Source organism: Rhinatrema bivittatum, chromosome 9 (assembly GCF_901001135.1).
Source record: "Rhinatrema bivittatum chromosome 9, aRhiBiv1.1, whole genome shotgun sequence".
Lineage (NCBI taxonomy): Eukaryota > Metazoa > Chordata > Amphibia > Gymnophiona > Rhinatrematidae > Rhinatrema > Rhinatrema bivittatum.
Window position 1 is genome coordinate 127,436,306 of NC_042623.1, and position 22,039 is coordinate 127,458,344.

The following is a 22,039-nucleotide window of genomic DNA, read 5'->3' on the forward strand; positions in this document are numbered from 1 at the left end:
TCTGAAAGTAAACTTTTTGTCTCAAGGCAGAAAGGGTAGGGAAATAGAAGTGGAAGTGGGATATTTTATCCAGGCAGGATTCCCTGGTTTTAAATTCTGCTAAGGGTAGAAGCCTCAATACTTCCATTCAAAATTTACCACACCGAAACCTGTTTGCGCACTCGAGGACCAGAGTTGCCTATTCCTGGTTTATTTCTCTATATGCTTGAATTTTGCTAGTGCTTAGACTCTTATATTTATTTATTTTATTTATTTATTTGTTGAGTTTTATATACCGTCATTCGGTAAAGCCATCATAACGGTTTACAAAATTTAAATTGTAACTCTTTTAACAATTGTGCAAAATAACCTCTAGCTCTCTGTTCCAGATTTCTACTACTGTCTCAGTGAAAATATTTTTTCACATTCCTTTTGAGTTTTCCTCCCTTCAAATGCTTCCTTCTAGTACATAATTGAAGTCTGTTAGGATATAAGCATCCAAATATTTAGCAACATAGTGACTTCCGGCGATGACATAGCCAGAGACGGAAGCAGGGGGATTGAGCTCCGCGGCCCCGCTCTCCATTAATCGCAATTAATTTTACTTTTGCCGCTCGTTCTTGCCCCTCGACCCCCCCCCCCGCCGACAGCCACGGGAAGTGCCACCGCCCATACCGTAAGGCCCCGATGGGCGGGGGATGCGCCGGACCGGCACCAGGGGCCGAACGGAGCACCGACCACACAGACCGCGGGGAGCTAAGATGGTGGACGTGGCGAGCCCAGCTGAGCCCCTCTTGGCTGCAATCTCAGAGGACACCTTAAAAAGAATTTCGCAAAGCGTCACAGAGGCGCTCGATAGCCGGTTAATCAAATTACAGACTTCCATCGAAGATATTAAAACGGCAGTCGACGGGCACTCTAAACGCCTCGACGCGGCGGAATTTACTCTTTCTGATCTGGGAGATAGATTGGCCGCCTCGGAGCACCACATGGAGGAGCTGCAAGGCAGACAAAAGGAACTGCTTGTAAAGATGGAGGAACAAGAAGACCGGGGCAGAAGGAACAATTTAAAAATCATTGGTTTACCCGAAGCTGTAAAGGAAGATGAGCTCCAAACCCTGGTGGAGAACTGGCTCCCCAAACAGGTGGGCTTAGAGCTACTAGGGGGAGCCCTACAATGTGAGAGGGTACACCGCGTAGGCCCGCTGCGTGAAGGGCAGGGCCGGCCGCGGCCCGTTATGGCCCGGATACTCAATTGGAGTCATAAAACCCAGCTCCTAAGGGCCTATAGGCAGCAGGAGAACCTGGAACATTCAGGAAGTCGGCTGCTACTCTTTAATGATTTCTCCACGGGCACGGCGGCGCAAAGGAAGATTCTGGCCCCCGCCTGCACGGAACTCCACCAGCGAGGCATACGGTTTGCCTTATTATATCCGGCGAAGCTGAGAGTGCACTACAACAACCAAACCCGGTTTATTACCACCAAAGAGGAGGCAGATAGATTTATTGCCTCCCTGCCGCCAGTAGTTGCAGAATGAAAAGTGCCGGCATAATAGATGGAGCTGCTGAGGACTTATACTAACTGTTGGTAGAGGCTCAAATTCTTATACATCTGCTAACCAGCCTTACAATGCTAGAAGTTTAGTTCTTCGAGTTACTTTTGGTTTCTTCCCCCAGCACACGGATCAATTTGGCTTCCACACCAGGGACTTGCTGGGACTTTATCACCAATAGGGTATTGACTCAGACGCGGTTGATGGGCGGGTATGGTATACTGGCTGTTGGTTGGGATAGAGGGGGGAGAGCGGGGCTGGGGGTATGGGACCCCCGATGGAGAAGGAGCGGTGGGGGCCCCCTACGCCTGGGAGTTAGTTGAAGTGTAGAAGTGATAGTATGAATGGGTGTGAGTGTGTTAAGGGGGGAGGGGCTTACTGGGAGGGGATTGAACGGCGCATAGGGTTGTGTGTTTACTATATGGTGTGGCTATGTTTTGCATATCTCTTCTGTTTTTATTCCCCGTGGCTAAGGCTGGGAGGCTGCGGGGTATTACTAGGGAATGTCTATCGGAGCCCTACGGGGCCCGGGGTTTTCACCACGCCTTCCCTGAATTCCCATGGCGCAGGTTAAATTGGTCTCAGTAAATGTAGATGGAATCCATTCCCCAATAAAACGTACTAAATTGCATGCGATGTTTAAGCGCCTGAAGACACAGGTGGCATTTTTGCAAGAAACTCATTTGGGGGACATGGAACACGCTAAATTGAAACGAGATTGGGTGGGCCAGTGTTACTACTCTTCTTATACTAGGCGTAAGAGAGGAGTGGCTATCCTTATACATAAGAATTTGCCATTCCAGCTCACACGCTCTTGCCAAGATACAGAAGGCCGTTATATCTTGGTAGCAGGGACGCTTTACCGACAGAAAGTAGTATTTTGCAACATATATGCTCCCAATGTGTATGCGCCGGGGTATTTTGCGAGTCAAATACGTCTGCTCATGGACTTTCCGGATCATAGTCTGCTAGTGGGTGGGGATTTTAACGTGGTGGCAAATAAGAGCGTAGATGTTAAGCCTCCCAAGCTGCCTTTGCCAGCAGATGCAGTTAGGGGCATTAACCTATTATGCTGAGAGTTACAGCTTCTGGATGCGTGGCGGGTGCTTCATCCTCAAGATAGGGATTTTACTTTTTATTCCCATCCGCATAATACATATTCTAGACTGGATTACTTGTTGCTCTCAGAGCATTGTTTCCCCCAGTTGGTGGAGGCTACAATTGAACCGATTGTACTGACTGACCATGCCCCGATTTCCCTTACCCTGAGTTGGGGGCGTAGTCCTCATTTACCGTTCTCCTGGCGCATGCGCCCAGACCTTTATCTCGATGACAATTTTAAAAAATATCTGCAGGAAAATTGGGCGGATTATGTGACTCATAACCAAACACCAGAGGTTGGCCCAGAGACGGTGTGGGCAGCTGGGAAAGCGGTGATGCGGGGGGTCATAATTGCTTATGTGGCCAAACAGAACAGGCAAAGGAACACTGAAATCCTCCGGCTTACCGACCACTTAAAAACGGCCCAGCTTCTGCACATGGGAACTCTGACCCCTGAGGATAAGGCCTCCCTGGACATGGCCCGTAAGGCCCTTAACAATCTTTTGCATTTGCGTGCATCTAAGTCCCTTCGGTACCAACTATATAAGTATGGTAACAGAACTAGCAAACTAATGTCTCACTTAATCCGGCCGAGGGGGATCAGAACGGCCATTTCTGGGATCCGGGATGGACTGGGGGTACATAGGATGAGTCAGGAGGCGATTGCGGCCCGTTTTTTAGAGTACTATACATTGTTGTACGGTGAGAAACCCATGAGTACGGAAGGTGCGGAGGCTTTTATAGGGGGCAGTCCTGGCCTACATTGCAGCAGGATGACCTTGCCACCGTGAATCGTCCTATTACTACTCAAGAAATTTATTCTGTAATCCAGGGCCTTAAGCTGGGCAAAGCAGCGGGTCAGGATGGGTTTGGGTCCGAGTATTACAAAATTCTAAAATTCCCTATACTGACCCCATTACAAGCTTACTATAATAGTATGCTCGAGGGCCCCCCCCCCCCCCTCCCTTATTGCCAATAGATTGGTCATTGTGGTTCTTCCTAAACCGGGGAAGGATCTTTTGGAGGTGGGTTCTTATCGACCCATCTCCCTACTCAATGTCGATATTAAGATTCTCTCCTCTGTTCTAGCTGCCCGCCTACAGGGCTTACTCCCCACATTGATACATGCCGATCAAACTGGATTTGTGAGGGGTCGCCAGGGAGTGAAGAATGTTCGTCGTCTTATTGCTGCCCTTAGTTACCAGCCACGGGAAGAGGCCCTGATATTGAGTCCGGACGCCGAGAAGGCCTTCGATTCTATATCGTGGGAATATTTGTTTTGGACCTTGGACAAATATGGCTTCATGGGCTCTTACCTAAGATGGTTGCTCGTATTGTACCAAAATCCGAGTGCTACTATTTTACTGAACGGGCTGCCCACAGAGAATTTTCCCATACGCTGCGGGGTACGGCAGGGTTGCCCTCTGTCTCCCTTACTGTTTGTTTTGGCGATAGAGCCTATGGCCAGTCGACTGCGGGGGGAGAAGGCGTTTTGTGGACTTAGTGTGGGCGGTCATCCCATGAAGTTGGCGCTTTTTGCCGACGACATTTTACTATTTGTGGGGCGGCCGTGCGAGAGTGTGCCGACAATTGTCCAACTGTTTACTCAGTTTACACCAGTGGCAGGCCTAAGTATCAATTACACGAAGTCGGAGGCACTAGCCCTTAATGAGCATCTACCAGACACATGGGGGGGGTCCCTTTCCCTTTCACTGGGCCAAGTCAGGAATTAAATATTTGGGAGTGCAGGTCCCGCGGGATTTAAAAAAACTCTATGCCTTAAATATCACTCCATGTATTGATAAACTACAAGCGCAGTTAGCCATATGGACCTCTCTCCCGTTATCCTTTTTTGGACGATGTGCCTTGGTTAAAATGGTACTAGTGCCCAAACTACTCTATCTGCTTCACATGATACCTTGCTGGCTATGAGGGGGGGACATCAGACGCTTGCGCTCCAATATACAAAAATTTCTGTGGAAAGGGAAGCGGGCGAGACTGAATTATTCAGCCCTGGAGCTGCCGGGAGAACGGGGAGGGCTCAATATGCCAGATTTTCGCCTGTACAATGTAGCGTGTCAGTTGAGGTTGTGGGGGAATGGCTCACGGGAACTTACCACTTATGGGTGCCTGGCATGCTATCGAGTATGTCCGCGCCCAATTCACCACTGAGCCTCATTCAATCTCGAGCTCTGGTACGGAGTGCCTCCCTGTACCCTGTAATCCTATTGTCTCCCTGTATTCGAGCTTGGAGATGGTGGCGAAGGTTGACTGCACGACCTGGTGTTCGGTCCCTACTTCTCCCTTTTGTACAAAATCTGGAATTCTTACCGGGACAAGATAGTAGGGCAATATTTCAGTCTTGGGCGAATAAGGATATATTGTTTGTATATCATCTGTTTGATGTTACTTCAGGACACTTGCTGGACTTTGCAACCTTACAACGTACGTATCGTATCCCATCCAAGCAGTTCTACGCCTTTCTTCAGGCAAGACACTACATTCGCTCTTGTGCGTGGACTCCTGCGGATCTAGTAGTGGAACTCAAATTTGCCAACACTTTCTTTGATAATGCCTACCTAGCTAACACTATTACCAGTTGGAAAAACTTGGGACAGAAACTTTAAAAGCATGGATAGAGCATCGCATTTGGCGGGCCGGTGGACTGCTGCTCTAAACTCTCAAATTATTGGCGCTCAGTTACTTGACGTATTTGCACATTTACGTAAAACACTCCCAGATATTGGCCTACGGGAAATACAGTTTAAAATTCTGCACTGGTTATACTGTGATGATGTTCGCCGGTCTCAGATGCAGCTGACCCCCGCGGATTACAGCCCGGAACCTTGCCTCACAGATTATTTGACTGTATATCGCTCCAAGCTTTCTGGGCAGCCATAACGAAGGTACTTAGCACTTGCCTGGGAGTAGATACTGGACTCACGGGGAATGGTGCTTCTGTGCAGCTCCCTCCCCAATTCTTTGTTGGACAGAAGATCCAAGGTTAAATTTGAAAGGGTGGCAGTCATGCTGTCGTGTCGTACCATCCTGGCGGACTGGATCGAACCGGACATCGCACCAACCTTCCTCGCCTGGGCTCGACGCATGGCTGAAATGGCGCAACTAGAACGGATGGACTTCGTACTGGGCCACCGGAAACCGGATAAGACTTACTGTGCTTGTTGGGATGCCTGCGTTTCAGCACTACCCAAAGACTTGCAAGAAGACTTAAGATCCCATGGATACACAGCTGATTGGGCCGTTCAAGGTGGGGAGGGGGGGTTTCATAGTCTGTAGTGTGAGTGTGAATGAATGTGGAGTGGATGATGAGACTCGAGACAGGAGATTTATTTATTTATTTTTATTTAACATTTTTTATATACCGCAGTTCTAGTAACAATGTTACTAATCACTTCGGTTTACAAGTAACTTGGGGTGACATAACATATGTGTGTGTCTTACAGAGAACAGGAAGTCTGAACTGGGATTTGGTTAAGATTAATATACGTGAACATGTAATAAATATAAAGATAAATATAAATATAAATAACATTGATCAGAAACGATATAACATTTTAAATAATGTATCTAACATAAATAGCGATTTTATAGTCAAGTAGCAGTCCTGTAATATGTAAGCAGTCGTGGGGGGATGTGTTATATATGTATTCTTGATTCCTTAGGCAGTGGGACAAATGATGAGAAGCTCATGTAGTGATAGTGATATTACAGTTCCTTTTATACGAAGGCTTGGGAGAAAAGCCAATGGGATGGGGGTGGGGGAGAGGGTTGAGGTATCTAATGGGTTATAAAAGTTTAATGGTGTATCAGGTAGTAACACAACTGCCAAAGTTCATGTTTAAAACATTCCTATGTTTATTGTCACAATGTTTTTGTCGCTCAGGAGGTTCTGGGCGAGATTGGTTGTTACTTGCCTGCTATTACCAATAAAAATACTATTCTGATAAAAAAAAAAAAAAAAAAAGTTGAAAATATTGAGAACAATCTCCGCAGTTTAAATATAAGGGTTCTTAACTTCCCAGTCATTCCCCAAATGCCTGCGATCGATTTATTCAAGAAATACCTGATAGAAATATTAAACATGCCCTCAGAAGCTTTGCCTTTAATTTTAAAGGCCTATTACCTTCCACAAAAGAAACGGGAAGAAGGCCAGGAGAAGGTGGAACCCCAAGCACAGATGAACATCACAGATTTGTTAGAATTATCAACTGAGGATACAGCCTCAACAAGAGGAACTCTATTTGTATCTTTTGCTTTTATTACAGAGAAGAACACCGTGATGAGACTGTTTTTTCATAAAAGAATTGAAAAATACTATGGTCAAACTATAAGGCTATTTCCTGACATCACCCGGTCGACACAGGAAAGGAGGAAAAAGTTTATTGAAATGAGGATGGAAACACTAGTTATTTGCTATAAATTTGTACTTCGGTACCCTTGTAAATGTGTAGTAAGATACCTAGATTCTGTTTGTTTTTTTTGAACCGTCTCAATTCTGCTTTTTCATTGACTCCCACTCAAATGCGGCATTAACAGTACAGTAGGCTTAAAGTAGGCATCTCTCAGCTGCCGTCGTTTCTTTTTCCTTTTTTCCTAATATTGGTTCGCTCAAAATTTGTTTAGTATCAGCCCCACTGAATTCTTACTATAAAGATGGAATTCACATATTACTAGATATCTGATTTGAAGATGTTACCTTGAGTTCATTTATGTAAATGTGATACATCTGTTTTCTCCATTCACAAATATTATTTTGTATAATTAATGTTAAAATGCAATAAAAAAAAAAAAGAAGAAATGCATATTCCCAAAACTGACATATTATGGTTCTTGTATGCTGTCATCCCCTTCCATGCCTCCATTCTTCACTTTTCCCAATTACTCCCTTTCAATCGTCCGCTCACACTCATGTCCCTGACCAGCTTTTCTGCCCCCTCACCCCATATCCTCTTTCCTGTGCTCCTTCTGTCCTCTGCTTGACTCTCCCTACTCCTTCATCTCATCTCTCTGCCTGCCCAGCTACCCTGATCCCCTGTTTCCCACCTCTTGCTACTCAGCAGCCACCACACTTCCTCTCCGTTCCTCTTTCCTATTCCCAGCATCCCCAACCTCCTTTCCCCCTCCCTCCACAGGATGAAAAGATCATCAGCGGCATCACTCCCAGACTTAGCAGGGGAAGATAGTTTGCATCTTATCGGGCCCAGTACAGCAGGAGCTAGCAGTGTCTCACTATGATCTGGGTGAAGGAGGAAACAGCCTCCCACTGGGCCAGAAAAAGAGAAGGCAGTGAGAGAAGGCTCCCATCAGACCCAATGTAAGAGAAGTCAACCAACTCCCACCCGGGCTGATAAGGAGGCAGCCATCTGCTGGCCCTGCGACACACCTATCAGGACCTCGCAACACACTATTGTGTCCCGACACACCTGTTGAGAACCACTGGTTTAGATGCTTGGCTGTCATCAGGAAAGATCCATTTTTGTTCCAGTGTTTGTGACCTTTTGATTAGTGAGTCTGTTACTTATTGACTCTTATATGACTAAGAGAACTGAGTGACTTTGTTGTGCTTTTCATCAGTAATTAGAAGACAGATATTAGGAATGACAGCTTTGTAAATCAGCATTATTTATGTACTATGGATAACTTATACACCAAAAGCATTTATGTCCTATAGATGAATATAAATAAAATATTGTCACTTGCTCAGTAGGCATATATGACATTTTTTTATGTTCACACAGTGGTTTCATTGTAGAAATGATGGATAGATCATATCTTTTTCTTATTTATCTTCCATTTATTAGGTTGAGTACAAGGTACATAGCCTACTATACTCTTCTACTGTGAGATGACTTCACTTTCCAGTTATGCCTTGCGCATGGCTCGTCTGAGTGCCAGGATTTTTGGAGAAGTTGCAAGACCAACAGACCAGAAGTCCATGAAAGTTGTACAGTTATTTAGCAAGCAGCTGTTGGCAAGGAGGAAGGAAGTATACAACTGGTATCCCCAGCATAAGGTTTACTATAATCTGATGAGAAAGCTGCGCTTTCTTGGCCTATATAGGTGAGTATAATATACGCAACCCATGTCTAAGTGTGGAGTATCCCAGAATACTAAGACTGATGCTTACATAGAGGTCCGTATTTCCGTGTTAATTTTGCATGGCTCTTTAAATTTAAAAATCAACCTGCTCAAGCTGAAATCACAACATTTCTTCTCCTACATGCAATTATCTCATTATATCCATTCTTTACCCTCCACGCACCTGGGCAATACTGAGATAGAATGAAGGAAACTCTCACTCACGCAAATTAAGAAAATTTACAACCCCTTACTTGTAAAATTATAGTCTCTGCCGTCTCAGAACGATGACGTGTGGATGGGGGAATTCATTTAACAGACAAGACTGTTCTTGCCTTCTTCAAATCGCTCAATCAAGTGTCCACAAAAAGCTATTTGAGAGAAATGCAATATAAGTTAATCCACCGAGCATTTATATTGCAAACTGTTGCCTTTAAGGCACATATCGCCTATTCAGAGGTTTGTATCAAATGTTTATCTACACGAGGCTCTATAGCGCATGTCTTTTGGTTTTGCCCAATCATCTTGAAATTTTGGAACAAAATATTGAAGTATACAAACCATTTATTATGGGACTCTCTCCCTCTGATACCAGAACTGATATTGTTTAGTGTTGGACTTTCTCGCAGAATCCATAGAGAGGGGGACACACCTGTTATTCCTAATGGCACAGGGTAAAAGATCCATTCTATTAGTTTGGAGGGAGAAATCTCCACCTTCCTTCTGGCAATGGAGAAATGCAGTACATAATACAGTGTTTATGGAATCTCTTGCTGCTCGATCTTTGATGCAAGCCAAGTCGAGATTCCTAAAGGTGCAGGAACCTTAATTAACAGTATCTCTACCAGAGCGAGGAGTCTCGTATTAAACACCCTGTGAACTTATTGTACCTAGAGTAGCAGCATGTTCCCGCGTTCTTTTTTTTACTTTTTATCCGGGTAACATAAGGGATGGGTGGGGGGGTGGGGGGGGTTGGGAGCCCATTATAGATACATCTAGAAGTTTTTGGAAGGTCAGCGCACAAGAGTCAGGCATTGGCCCAACAATCTGTTGAGGTGTATATTTGTTGTGGATGTTGATAGGGTTTAGGGATAACCATATATAAAAATGTGATCTGCTACTGATATGTATGTTCATTATATTCACCTTGATAAAGATATTTTCAAAAAAAAAAAATCACCCCACTCAAAATTGGAAAAAGGTTTAGGTGGGGGGCTCAAAGCTGAACCCTCTTTACCCCAGGGCCACCTTGAGTGGCGACCCTGTCATGCCAATTTAGAAATAAAATTCAGATATTTGCGTGACAGCCCCCCCATCCTATCAAAATTAAATAAAGTGTATCCCCCTGCCCCCTTGCAATACTAATATGTTCCAGAAGATCTCCCCCATTCAATCCTCCCCCTCCCACCAATCTAAAAAAAAAAAATAAATGTATAAGACCTGGAATGCTCATGTCGGGATCTCCAACTGTCCACCAAGCCCCATTTATTCATTACCTCTCGCCAGGCTTTTCGGGCGTCTGCATGCGAGTGGGCGCCCGAACTAGAATCGAGACTAGGGTCCATAACGAAGTTAAAGTCCCCACCGATGATAATCTCCCCTTCTGCGTGTTGGAGCAGTAGGCTAGAGAGATGTTTAACGAACGCTGTCTGCCGGTGGTTGGGAAAATATACATTAAGAAGTGTGATGACCCGATTAGCTACTTTAATTTTATTAAGAATATACCTTCCATTGGGGTCCAATATTACCGCTAGCTGTTCATGAACAAATGAAGCAGCAAACAGAATCCCCACCCCCGCATACCTGAACTCCCTCGTGCTGGCAGCCCAGAGGGCTGTGGGGTATTGATGGAATTGCAATAGACGCTCATGGTGGTGGCGAACATGCGTTTCTTGTAGAAAAACTATACCAGCAGCCTGCCTTTGTAGTTCCCTTTTTAACAGCTGCCTTTTTTGGGGCGAGTTAAGACCCTTTACGTTAAAAGAAAGCAATTTAGTATCCATAATTAATCCTGTACCTCAGTCTCCCCCCCCCCAAACCGGCAATCATCAAGCCATCCTTTGTGTATTACACTAAAGCCACACTGACCCAGAAATGTCCCCCCAATCCACCTGAGAATATTTTGGTAGTGGCCTGTCCTGAGCCCATCACATCCGTCGGTATCCCGGTTCCAGCCAGAGAATACCGGACTTCCAGGAGCCCGTGGGCCTCCGAGTAGAGGCAACCGCAGGTACATGGCTCCTTCCCCAACCCTCCCCCCCCCCCCCCCCCCCCCCCCCCGGACTCGTGAAACCAAATCCCAATATGCTTAACAGATCATAACTGTGAACTAGAGGAAAACTGTAAACCTCCTAAAAAGGAGAACAAACCCCATGTATACATAAAATCACTCATCATAGTAAAACAAAGAAATGTAAACTCCGCACTTAACAGAGACCCTGTCCGGTCATCTCCCGTACTAGGGCTACAAGAGCCCCCCCAGTCTCCTGGCCAGGAGAGGTTGAGAACTCGTAGTAAGCCAAGCGCAGGCTTCCTCATCCCTGCTCAGGCTGTGATTGCTGAGAGCCGTTGACGTTGCGGCGCAGCCTCTTTCCACCTTTCCCAACTCTTTGCCAACGAGGCGCAATTATTTTATCTGAACCTGACGTTGCCTCTTGCGGTAACGAAAATGACACCGGCAGTTGGGCCTGTGAAAAAACTGCAGGAGCCTCCTGTAGAGTTGTCCGTTTATAGGATACGCCTTGGTGCTGGAATAAGAGGCCAAAAGGATATGTTCATCTATACCTGATATTCTTGTCTCGAAGTGCAGCAGTGACCTCACGTAGCTCATATCTTTTTTTAAGAGTAATAGGAGCCAAGTCCTGATACACTGCAATTTTACAATTTTGCCATGTGAGAGTTTTCTGTTGTCTGGCCGCCGCCAGGATTCTTTCCTTCAGGGGAAAACTTGTTAGACACAGCACAATGTCCCGTGGCTGCTGGTCCCGACGAGGTCCCAGGGCTCGGTGCGCCCTTTCAAAGCTGACAGTGAGTGGCAGAGCAGCAGTGTCCCCCTGTGCGTTCTCAGCGTGAGAGAGAATAAAGAGGCAGATGTTGGACGCTATTTGCTGTACATCCGTGAATTCAGGTGTTTCAGGGACCCCTCTGATCCTCAGGTTATTACGGCGTCCCCGATTATCTAAATCTTCCAGCTTATCTTGGATCGCCTTAACTTCGGCCTCCAAAGCCTCACGCTGGGACGCTAACCCGCAAAATTGGAAAAAGGTTTAGGTGGGGGGCTCAAAGCTGAACCCTCTTTACCCCAGGGCCACCTTGAGTGGCGACTCTGTCATGCCAATTTAGAAATAAAATTCAGATATTTGCGTGACAGCCCCCCCATCCTATCAAAATTAAATAAAGTGTATCCCCCTGCCCCCTTGCAATACTAATATGTTCCAGAAGATCTCCCCCATTCAATCCTCCCCCTCCCACCCATCTAAAAAAAAAAAAAAAAACCTTGTTGGGTTTTAGGGTCTCCCAAAACCAAAAATTGTTGAAACTAAACCTCCTCTTCTGATCCCCCAAGTCTTAGGAAATCTCATTAGTATTTAGTGAAAACCCACCCCCCCAAATCAGTCTCCCACACCCCCTAACCTCCAAATTCCGAAAACTATTCAGCAATGGAGCCTGGGGTGTTCCCTAGCCCCAGGCCCGGTCAGTGCCATTTTTCAAAATGGCGCTGACCTGATCGTGTCCCATCTCATGACTGGGGCATGGTCCAGGCAAGGTCAGATCAGCACCATTTTGAAATATGGTACTACCTGTGGCTTGGGGTGCCCTAGACCCCATCACTGATTGTTTAGGGCACATGGAAATTAGAGAGTGCGGGAGTAGGGTTTGGGGGGATAGAGGGTAGGTTTCCACTAGAAACCAATGAGGTTTTCTAAGACTTGGGGGGAGAGGGAGGTTTTGAGAGACCCTATACCCCAACAAGGTTTTTATATCATGGGACGGAAGGGTCTAAAGGGAGGGACAGGCTGAGACATATTAGTATTACAAGTGGGGGATACACTTTATTTTTGATAAGGTTGGGGGGGCATCGTCGTGTGAATATCTGACTTTTATTTTTAAATTGGCATGTCAGGGCCCCATACACACACACACACACACACACACACACACACACACACACACACACACACACACACACACACCTTTTTCTGATGTTGAATGGGGTGTTTTTTAATTTTCCATTGTTCTTTAAGGCAACTGTGGTCCTGTAAGAAGAACATAAGAAATTGCCATGCTGGGTCAGACCAAGGGTCCATCAAGCCCAGCATCCTGTTTCCAACTGTTATGGTTATGAGGTGTGAATGGATTCTTAGGCACTGGGGTGATGACCACTCCCACAGGGAGGAGCCCCATGGGGAACTGCAGTGCTAGGCTAGACTCTATACACGCAAACACAGAGATGTTGTATTTATTGTTCAGTCTTCTTTTTTCCACACAGCAGTAGCCACGCGGGTTAAGGAGCTCTTCAGAGATTCCTGACAGGAATTTTTCCTCACGGAACTTTGTTAAAAAATTTCAAAAATTTCTACCCCACAGGGGTCCCCTTATCGATATCTTTACTCCACAGTCGAACAGTAAGTTTTTTACCCGTTTGCAGTCGATTCCCGTCGAGTTTTCCCCCCGTGGCCTACCGGCCATCGACCGCACTGCACCTAAATTTTGTCGAAGCCATGGTGTCGGGTTTCCGTCCGTGCCCCAACTGCACTCGAACAATGTTCATCACTGACCCTCACACGGTCTGTGTGATGTGCTTGGGGTCCGGCCATGATGTCCTTACTTGCACCAACTGTGCCCAAATGACACCAAAGGGTCGCAAGGCTCGGCTCGATAAGATGGGACTTCTTTTTCGGCCAAAAACCTCGCCTCCATCTATAGCTTTGACGTCGTCTGAACCAGCGCAGTCTACCTCGCGCCAGCACGGGGAATCCGACCAGCCTCGACGACTCCGGGGGTGTCGATCCCCTCTGTTCCTCCTCAAGAAAAACACCGAGGTGAACACCGAGAAAAACACCATCATCGTAAAGCTCAGGCCACCGATATGGGTAAGCCCTCGGCATCGACGTCGTCTGAGCCACCGACAAAGAAGTCCCTTACTGAAAATGCCTCGTCCTCTTCTGTCTCTGGGTCACCCACCGAGGCATTCCCCACCTGGACAGGTGCTGAGATCCGCGATTCCACCTTCACCGGTGGACCCTCCGGCTACGCCAGTGCTGCCTCCTTCTCCGGAACCAGGTATCCATGCCCCAGGTTTCCGTGAGGAATTGGATCGGATGATCCAAGAGGCCATCGGTAAAGCACTCCAAGGCTTCCAGCCTCCATCGATGCCGGTTCCTCCTCTGGCCACCGATCCGATACCCATGGCGCCTGCACCGCTATTGGCAAGAATAGAGAAGTTAGTCGGTACCTTTCCACCGGTGGATCCGAGGGAACCGATGGACCCGATTCCTTCCTCACCGATTCCATTGTCATCCGAGGAAGAAGAAGAAACACCGTTCTTCATTCCACCATCAGGAGTGCTGCCACCGACACTGCGGTCGGTGCCTCCCTCGATGCCATCATCAATGCCTAGGCCAGGGCCTTCAGGAATAACTCAGTTACTTTCTTCTGAAGAACATTTGGGAGAGGGTGATGACCCTTATAATCCTTGGACCGATGATTCGTCCCAGGATTCTGATGATCTACCTTCACAGCCCTCTCCTCCTGATGAAAGGAAGCGTTCTCCGCCAGAGGACCTGTCCTTCATTAATTTTGTGAAGGAGCTGTCTGAAACGGTCCCATTCCAGCTTCAGACAGAAGAGGACTCTAGACATCAGATGCTGGAGCTTCTGCAATTTCTCGATGCTCCAAAGAAAATCATGTCCATCCCTATTCATGACATCCTTTTGGACCTTTTAAAGAGAAACTGGGAGCACCTGGGATCGGTGGCACCTGTTAACCAAAAAGCAGATGCCACCTACCCAGTTCAGTCAGCCCCTGGCTTTCAAAGAACTCAATTGGATCATCACTCAGTGATTGTGGAGACAGCCCAGAAGAGGGCCCGACGCTCCAAACCTCACTCTTCCATTCCCCCAGGAAAAGATCAGAGATGAGCATGGATCGATGCTCATCTCTCGCATTGCATCCTACCAACTCTACATGACCCAATACAATAGGTCCTTGTTCACAAAGATTCAGGACTTTGCTGAAACCCTTCCTCAGCAGTTCCAGGACCAACTTCATGCCCTAGCACAAAAGGGCTTAGATGCTGGCAGACATGAAGTGCGGTCAACATATGACATCTTTGACAACGCCTCCAGGGTATCGGCGGCTGGTATCAGTGTGAGAAGATGGACCTGGCTAAAATCTTCAGACCAAAAGTACAGGACAGATTAGCTGACCTACCCTGTACGGGGGATAATCTTTTCGGTGAAAAGATTCAAGAAGCAGTGGCGCAGCTCAAAGACCACCAAGAGACTCTGTGCCAGCTCTCCTTACTGCCTTCTGATCTCTCTTCTTCTTCCAAAATATCTTTTAGGAGAGATTCCAAGAGACAATTCTACCAGCAGAGGAGATACTATCCCCTGGCGTCCAGAGGTCGGTCTTCTAAGCCTTACCAAAAAGGCCAATCTAGGCAGCCTAGCGTGCAGAAGTCACAGCCAGCACATCAACCAGGTCCAGCGTCAGGCTTTTGACTCCTTAATAGAGAGCAGTACCCAGCTTCCACTTCCGACTATTCTGGTCGGAGGCCGTTTGTGCCACTTCTCCAGCCTATGGCACACAGTCACCACAGATCCGTGGGTACTTGCAATACTATCTCAAGGTTACCACCTCAATTTTCTCTCTGTCCCACCGGATTCCCCACCTCGGCTGATGTGGGGAACATCCGACCACTCACCACTCCTGGAGCAGGAGGTCTCCCTCCTCCTCCAGTCCCGAGCAATAGAACCAGTGCCCCTCTCCCAACAGGGCAGGGGTTCTATTCCAGGTATTTCCTAATACCAAAAAAGTCAGGTGGTGTGTGCCCAATACTGGCTCTTCGTACTCTAAACACATACCTACAGAGAGAAAAGTTCAAGGTGGTGACCTTGGGCTCTCTACTTCACCTTCTTCAAAGGGGAGACTGGCTCTGCTCTCTAGACCTTCAAGACGCCTACACACACATTTCAATTACTCCGTCCCATCGCAGATTCCTGCGGTTCCTAGTAGGCCCAAAACACTTCCAATATTGAGTGTTACCATTCAGACTAGCATCTGCCCTACAAGTCTTCACAAAGTGCCTAGTCATGGTAGCGGCCTATCTCAGGAGTCAAAGTGTCCACATCTACCCCTATCTGGACGATTGGTTGATCAGGGCTCCCACTCGGCAAAGTGCATTGACGTCCCTTCGCCTCACTTTGCATTCCCTGATCTCCCTAGGGTTCCTCGTAAACAATCAAAAATCCAGGCTAGTTCCTTCTCAAATCCTATCGTTCATAGGGGCCGGCTTGGACACTCTCTAAAAGTGAAAGCTTTCCTACCTCAGGATCGAGCTCTCGCTTCTCTGGCCCATCGACGTGCAGTTGAATGTTGTGGAGACTGCAGTCACTTCCTAATATTATTGGGTCATATGGCCTCCACGGTGCATGTCACTTCCATGGCTTGCCTTGCCATGTGTTACGCTCTCCTCCTCCAGAGAGGAGGAGTTAGCAATCTGTCATGATCTGCTCCTCCAGAGGGGAGGAGTTAGCTATCTGTAGTTCTTACCCCGCCAGGAGGGTGGAGTTAGTAATCTGTTAGCGAACTGCTGTTAGATGCTTCTGTAAGGGAAGGAGGTAGCAATCTGTTATGGATCAACTCCCCAGGGAAGAGGAGTTGGCTGTCTGTTCAATGATACTCTTCTGAGGAGAGGAGCTAACAATAGGTATATTGTACTTCGCTACTGAGATAACAATCTATCATGCCTCTGCTACGGAGTAGCAATCTGTTATATATAGGCTGCTGGCAAGTCCCATAGAAAGAGGAGGTAGCTATCTATATAATACTTCCGTAAGCGGTGTTAGTGGTCAGTAGTGGTTGGCTCCCACAGAATGACAATAGTGTAAGGAATGACCACTTGGAGGAAATGGTGAATCCCTGGGCCGATGACAGATGACTGCGCTTCAGGAGGAGATCCTGAGAGGAACCACCGGCTAGGCTAGAATATGAAATAAACACAAATAGTTCTTTATTAGGCTGGAAGCTGGACCCCCAGTGGTGGCAGTAGTGAGTCAATGTGTCTGGCAGGGCTGAAGTCCTTCTGATACTGGAATATAATCTCTGGATTGCTGAGCTGTAGAGAGAGAATGGAAGTAGTGAGTAGACAGGGTATACTGGATACAAGATGGTACACTCACAATAGTAGATGTCTGCAATGGTCTCTATGCCACAGAGAGTCTTCAGTACATTCAGGAACAGGAGCCATAGGAGAGCACTGGTTCCTATAAACAGTCTGTAATAAGAACTCGCAATAGCTGTATATGAGTAGAGTAGAAGAGAATCTGTAAAGGATTCTAGGAACATGGGCCCTTGTGGAGCGAGTACCGGTTCCTGTCTGCAATCTTGCCAATATAACTCACAATCTCCGTACCTGCATTAACGTCTTGGATGGAAGGGAGTCTTCAGAGCTATAGGAATGTAGCTCCTCATGGAGCGAGTACCGATTCCTATCTACAATAGAACTCACTGTGTTCACGTCTGCGATCGCTTCCAGGCAATAAGGAGTCTTCTGAGTATTCAGGGACGTAGGGCCTCGAGGAGCGAGTACCGAATCCCGTTTTGGCAATCTGAAATCAAGAAGAGAGAACGGAGCCCCCATGGAGCAGGTACTCCTGGTAAGTTTGAAAAGGCCGAGCAGTGGAGAAGGATTCCCCTCGCTGACTTGGATCGTTGTTGCAAGTATCGTGGACTGCTGACACAAGTCCTGTTGGAGGTCCTTGCTAACTCGTTAGAGGTTAGCAAACAAAGATCTTTTAAAGTGAAAATGGATGATGTCACTACGGGGGGACGCCCCCGAGGTTCGCGCCCTTGCTGGTACAAAGTCTGGAAAGCGCGCGTGCCCTTACGTCATCAGGAACATGGATCCGTAGCGTCAAGCCAGCCCGGGGACACCCGGACCAAGAGGCAGGGAGAAACCGCGGCTACATCTGTCCGTCAGAACTGAAGGGAGTCGCTCCCAAGATAGAGAGGGTGAAGCGAGGGCGAAAAGAGGCATGAACGCAACACCATGAGAGTAATGCAGTGGACTCTAAGATCGCAGTGGACTCGGTCGTCTCAGCCAATGTCCTCCACAGTCCACATCACCGAACAGCTCCGGCTATCCCTAGCTTGGTGGGCAAATCAATCCAATCTGTCACAAGGCCTTCCATTTCAGGTTCCAGAACCTCAAATAACTTTGACAACAGATGCCTCCAACCTCGGCTGGGGTGCATATGTTGCAAACTCAGGGCATTTGGTCTCCAGAGGAAGCCAAACACCAAATAAATTTCCTGGAGCTTAGTGCAATCAGATATGCTCTCAGAGCTTTTCAGGATCACCTGTCCAACCAGGTCATCCTGACTCAAACGGACAACCAGGTGGCCATGTGGTACATCAAACAAGCAAGGGGGAATGGGCTCCTACATCCTGTGTCAGGAAGCTGCACAGATATGGGCGGAAGCCCTTTTCCCACTCAATGTACCTCAGGGCCACCTACTTGCCAGGAGTGGACAATGTGTTGGCAGACAAGCTGAGTCACACTTTTCAACCACACGAGTGGTCCCTCAACCCCACTGTAGCGGATTCGATATTCCAACGTTGGGGTTACCCTCACATAGACCTCTTTGCGTCAATCCACAACCGCAAAGTAAGGAACTGCTCCCTCACTCGCAGCCAACACTTTCAGCCAAGAGACGCTTTCTCCCTCTCGTGGACCAGCGGTCTCCTTTATGCGTACCCTCCACTTCCACTCATTTCAAAGACTCTCGTGAAGTTACGAAAGGACAAGGGGCTAATGATTCTGATAGCCCCTCATTGGCCACGCCAGGTCTGGCTTCCAATTCTCCACAACCTGTCTGTACACCAGCACATTCCTCTGGGAAAGGACCCACTTCTGATCACTCAGAACGACGGCTGCTTTCACCACCCCAACCTCCAGGCCCTGTCTCTTGGAAGAAGGATCCAACAGAAGAAAATAGGATAATGCATAAATGTTGGCAAGTTAAATGTAAGACATTGATAAGACAGGCTAAGAGAGAATTTGAAAAGAAGTTGGCCGTAGAGGCAAAAACTCACAGTAAAAACCTTTTAAAATATATCCGAAGCAGAAAGCCTGTGAGGGAGTTAGTTGGACCGTTAGATGATCGAGGGGTTAAAGGGGCACTTAGAGAAGATAAGGCCATCGCGGAAAGATTAAATGATTTCTTTTCTTCGGTGTTTACTGAAGAGGATGTTGGGGAGGTACCCGTACTGGAGAAGGTTTTCATGGGTAATGATTCAGATGGACTGAACCAAATCACGGTGAACTTAGAAGATGTGGTAGACCTGATTGACAAACTGAAGAGTAGTAAATCACCTGGACCGGATGGTATACACCCCAGAGTTCTGAAGGAACTAAAAAATGAAATTTCAAACCTATTAGTAAAAATTTGTAACCTGTCAGTAAAATCATCCATTGTACCAGAAGACTGGAGGATAGCTAATGTAACCCCCATATTTAAAAAGGGCTCCAGGGGCAATCCAGGAAACTATAGATCGGTTAGCCTGACTTCAGTGCCAGGAAAAATAGTGGAAAGTATTCTAAACATCAAAATCACAGAACATATAGAAAGACCTGGTTTAATGGAACAAAGTCAGCATGGCTTTACCCAGGGCAAGTCTTGCTTCACTTTTTTGAAGGAGTTAATAAACATGTGGATAAAGGTGAACCTGTAGATGTAATGTACTGGGATTTTCAGAAGGCATTTGACAAAGTTCCTCATGAGAGGCTTCTAGGAAAAATAAAAAGTCATGGGATAGGTGGCGATGTCCTTTCGTGGATTACAAACTGGCTAAAAGACAGGAAACAGAGAGTAGGATTAAATGGACAATTTTCTCAGTGGAAGGGTGTGGGCAGTGGAGTGCCTCAGGGATCTGTATTGGGACCCTTACTTTTCAATATATTTATAAATGATCTGGAAAGAAATACGACAAGTGAGGTAATCAAATTTGCAGATGATACAAAATTGTTCAGAGTAGTTAAATCACAAGCAGATTGTGATAAATTGCAGGAAGACCTTGTGAGGCTGGAAAATTGGGCATCAAAATGGCAGATGAAATTTAATGTGGACAAGTGCAAGGTGATGCATATAGGAAAAAATAACCCATGCTATAGTTACACAATGTTAGGTTCCATATTAGGTGCTACTACCCAAGAAAGAGATCTAGGCGTCATAGTGGATAACTCATTGAAATCGTTGGTTCAGTGTGCTGTGGCAGTCAAAAAAGTAAACAGAATGTTGGGAATTATTAGAAAGGGAATGGTGACTAAAACGGAAAATCATAATGCCTCTGTATAGCTCCATGGTGAGACCGCACCTTGAATACTGTGTACAATTCTGGTCGCCGCATCTCAAAAAAGATATAATTGCGATGGAGAAGGTACAGAGAAGGGCGACCAAAATGATAAAGGGAATGGAACAGCTCCCCTATGAGGAAAGACTAAAGAGGTTAGGACTTTTCAGCTTGGAGAAGAGACGGCTGAGGGGGGATATGATAGAGGTGTTTAAAATCATGAAAGGTCTAGAACGGGTAGATGTGAATCGGTTATTTACTCTTTCGGATAATAGAAGGACTAGGGGACACTCCATGAAGTTAGCATGTGGCACATTTAAAACTAATCGGAGAAAGTTCTTTTTCACTCAACGCACAATTAAACTCTGGAATTTGTTGCCAGAAGATGTGGTTAGTGCAGTTAGTATAGCTGTGTTTAAAAAAGGATTGGATAAGTTCTCCAAGTTCAATCCAAGCAGGGAATGGACTTCTTCTCCAAGGCTATTAATTAAGTTGACTTAGATAATAACCACTGCTATTACTAGCAACGGTAACATGGAATAGACTTAGTTTTTGGGTACTTGCCAGGTTCTTATGGCCTGGATTGGCCACTGTTGGAAACAGGATGCTGGGCTTGATGGACCCTTGGTCTGACCCAGTATGGCATGTTCTTATGTAAGGTTAATACTCCAACCTCTTAACCTTTCTGAGCCGGTTTCCCGTGTCCTAGTAGCTTCATGAAAGCCTTCCACTAGGCAGTTTTATTGTTATAAGTGGAACAGGTTTACGGTATGTTGTACTTCTATGTCCATCGATCCCTTCACTTGTTCCACACCGAAGTTTCTGGACTATCTCTGGCACCTGTCAGTCAGGCCTCAAAACTTCTTCCATCAGGGTACATGTCAGTGCGGTAGCCGCCTTCCATAAAGGTGTCAGGGATGTACCCACTTCAGTACAACCCCTTGTAACACGCTTTTTGAAGGGCTTGCTTCACCTTAAACCTCAACTGCGCCCTCCGGCCCCTTCTTGGGACCTCAACATGGTTTTGGGTCGGCTCATGAAACCTCCATTTGAGCCTCTCCAATCTTGTGATCTCCGTTATCTCACCTGGAAAGTGATTTTTCTTTTGGCGATCCCATCCGCTTGCAGAGTTAGTGAGTTACAGGCCTTAGTCACCTATCCACCTAACACTAAACTTCTGCACGATAGGGTAGTACTCCCCACTCACCCTAAGTTTCTGCCTAAGGTAGTATCGGAGTTTCATATCAATCAATCCATTATACTACCCACTTTCTTTCCTAGGCCCCATTCAAATCCAGGAGAACGGGCTCTGCATACCCTTGACTGTAAAATGCTCTAGCTTTTTATCTAGACCGTACAGCTGCCCACAGAAAATCCACTCAATTGTTTGTTTCCTTTGATTCCATCAAATTGGGTAATCCTGTTGGTAAACAGAGTCTCTCCTCCTGGTTAGTGGACTGTATTTCCTTTTGTTACCAACAGGCAGGCATTCCGCTTCAAGACAGTGTTAAAGCACACTCTTATCAGGGCCATGGCAACATCAGTAGCACACCTATGTTCGGTACCGCTTGCTGACATCTGTAAAGCTGCTACCTGGAGTTCTCTCCACATCTTGCAGCCCATTATTGTTTAGACATGGCTGGCAGACAAGATTCCATCTTCGGCCAGTCTGTGCTACGCAACTTGTTTGCAAACTGAAGTACCAACATCCTTCCTCCAACCGGCTTGGGTTC

General features: G+C 46.6%; 1 protein-coding gene across 3 annotated transcripts in view; it reads left to right on the top strand.

The window, feature by feature from the left end:
* The window catches only part of MRPS33 (mitochondrial ribosomal protein S33), a 49,762-nt gene that overhangs the window by 19,777 nt on the left and 7,946 nt on the right, over positions 1–22,039 (top strand). For 2 of the 3 annotated variants that reach the window (XM_029616686.1, XM_029616688.1), the window contains exon 3: positions 8,456–8,714. In XM_029616686.1, coding sequence (XP_029472546.1) covers positions 8,500–8,714 — 215 coding nt within the window. In that variant the 5' untranslated portion in view covers positions 8,456–8,499. Of the gene's footprint in view, positions 1–7,576; positions 8,160–8,455; positions 8,715–22,039 lie in introns of those variants that run through there. The other variant, XM_029616687.1, reaches the window with a different exon arrangement.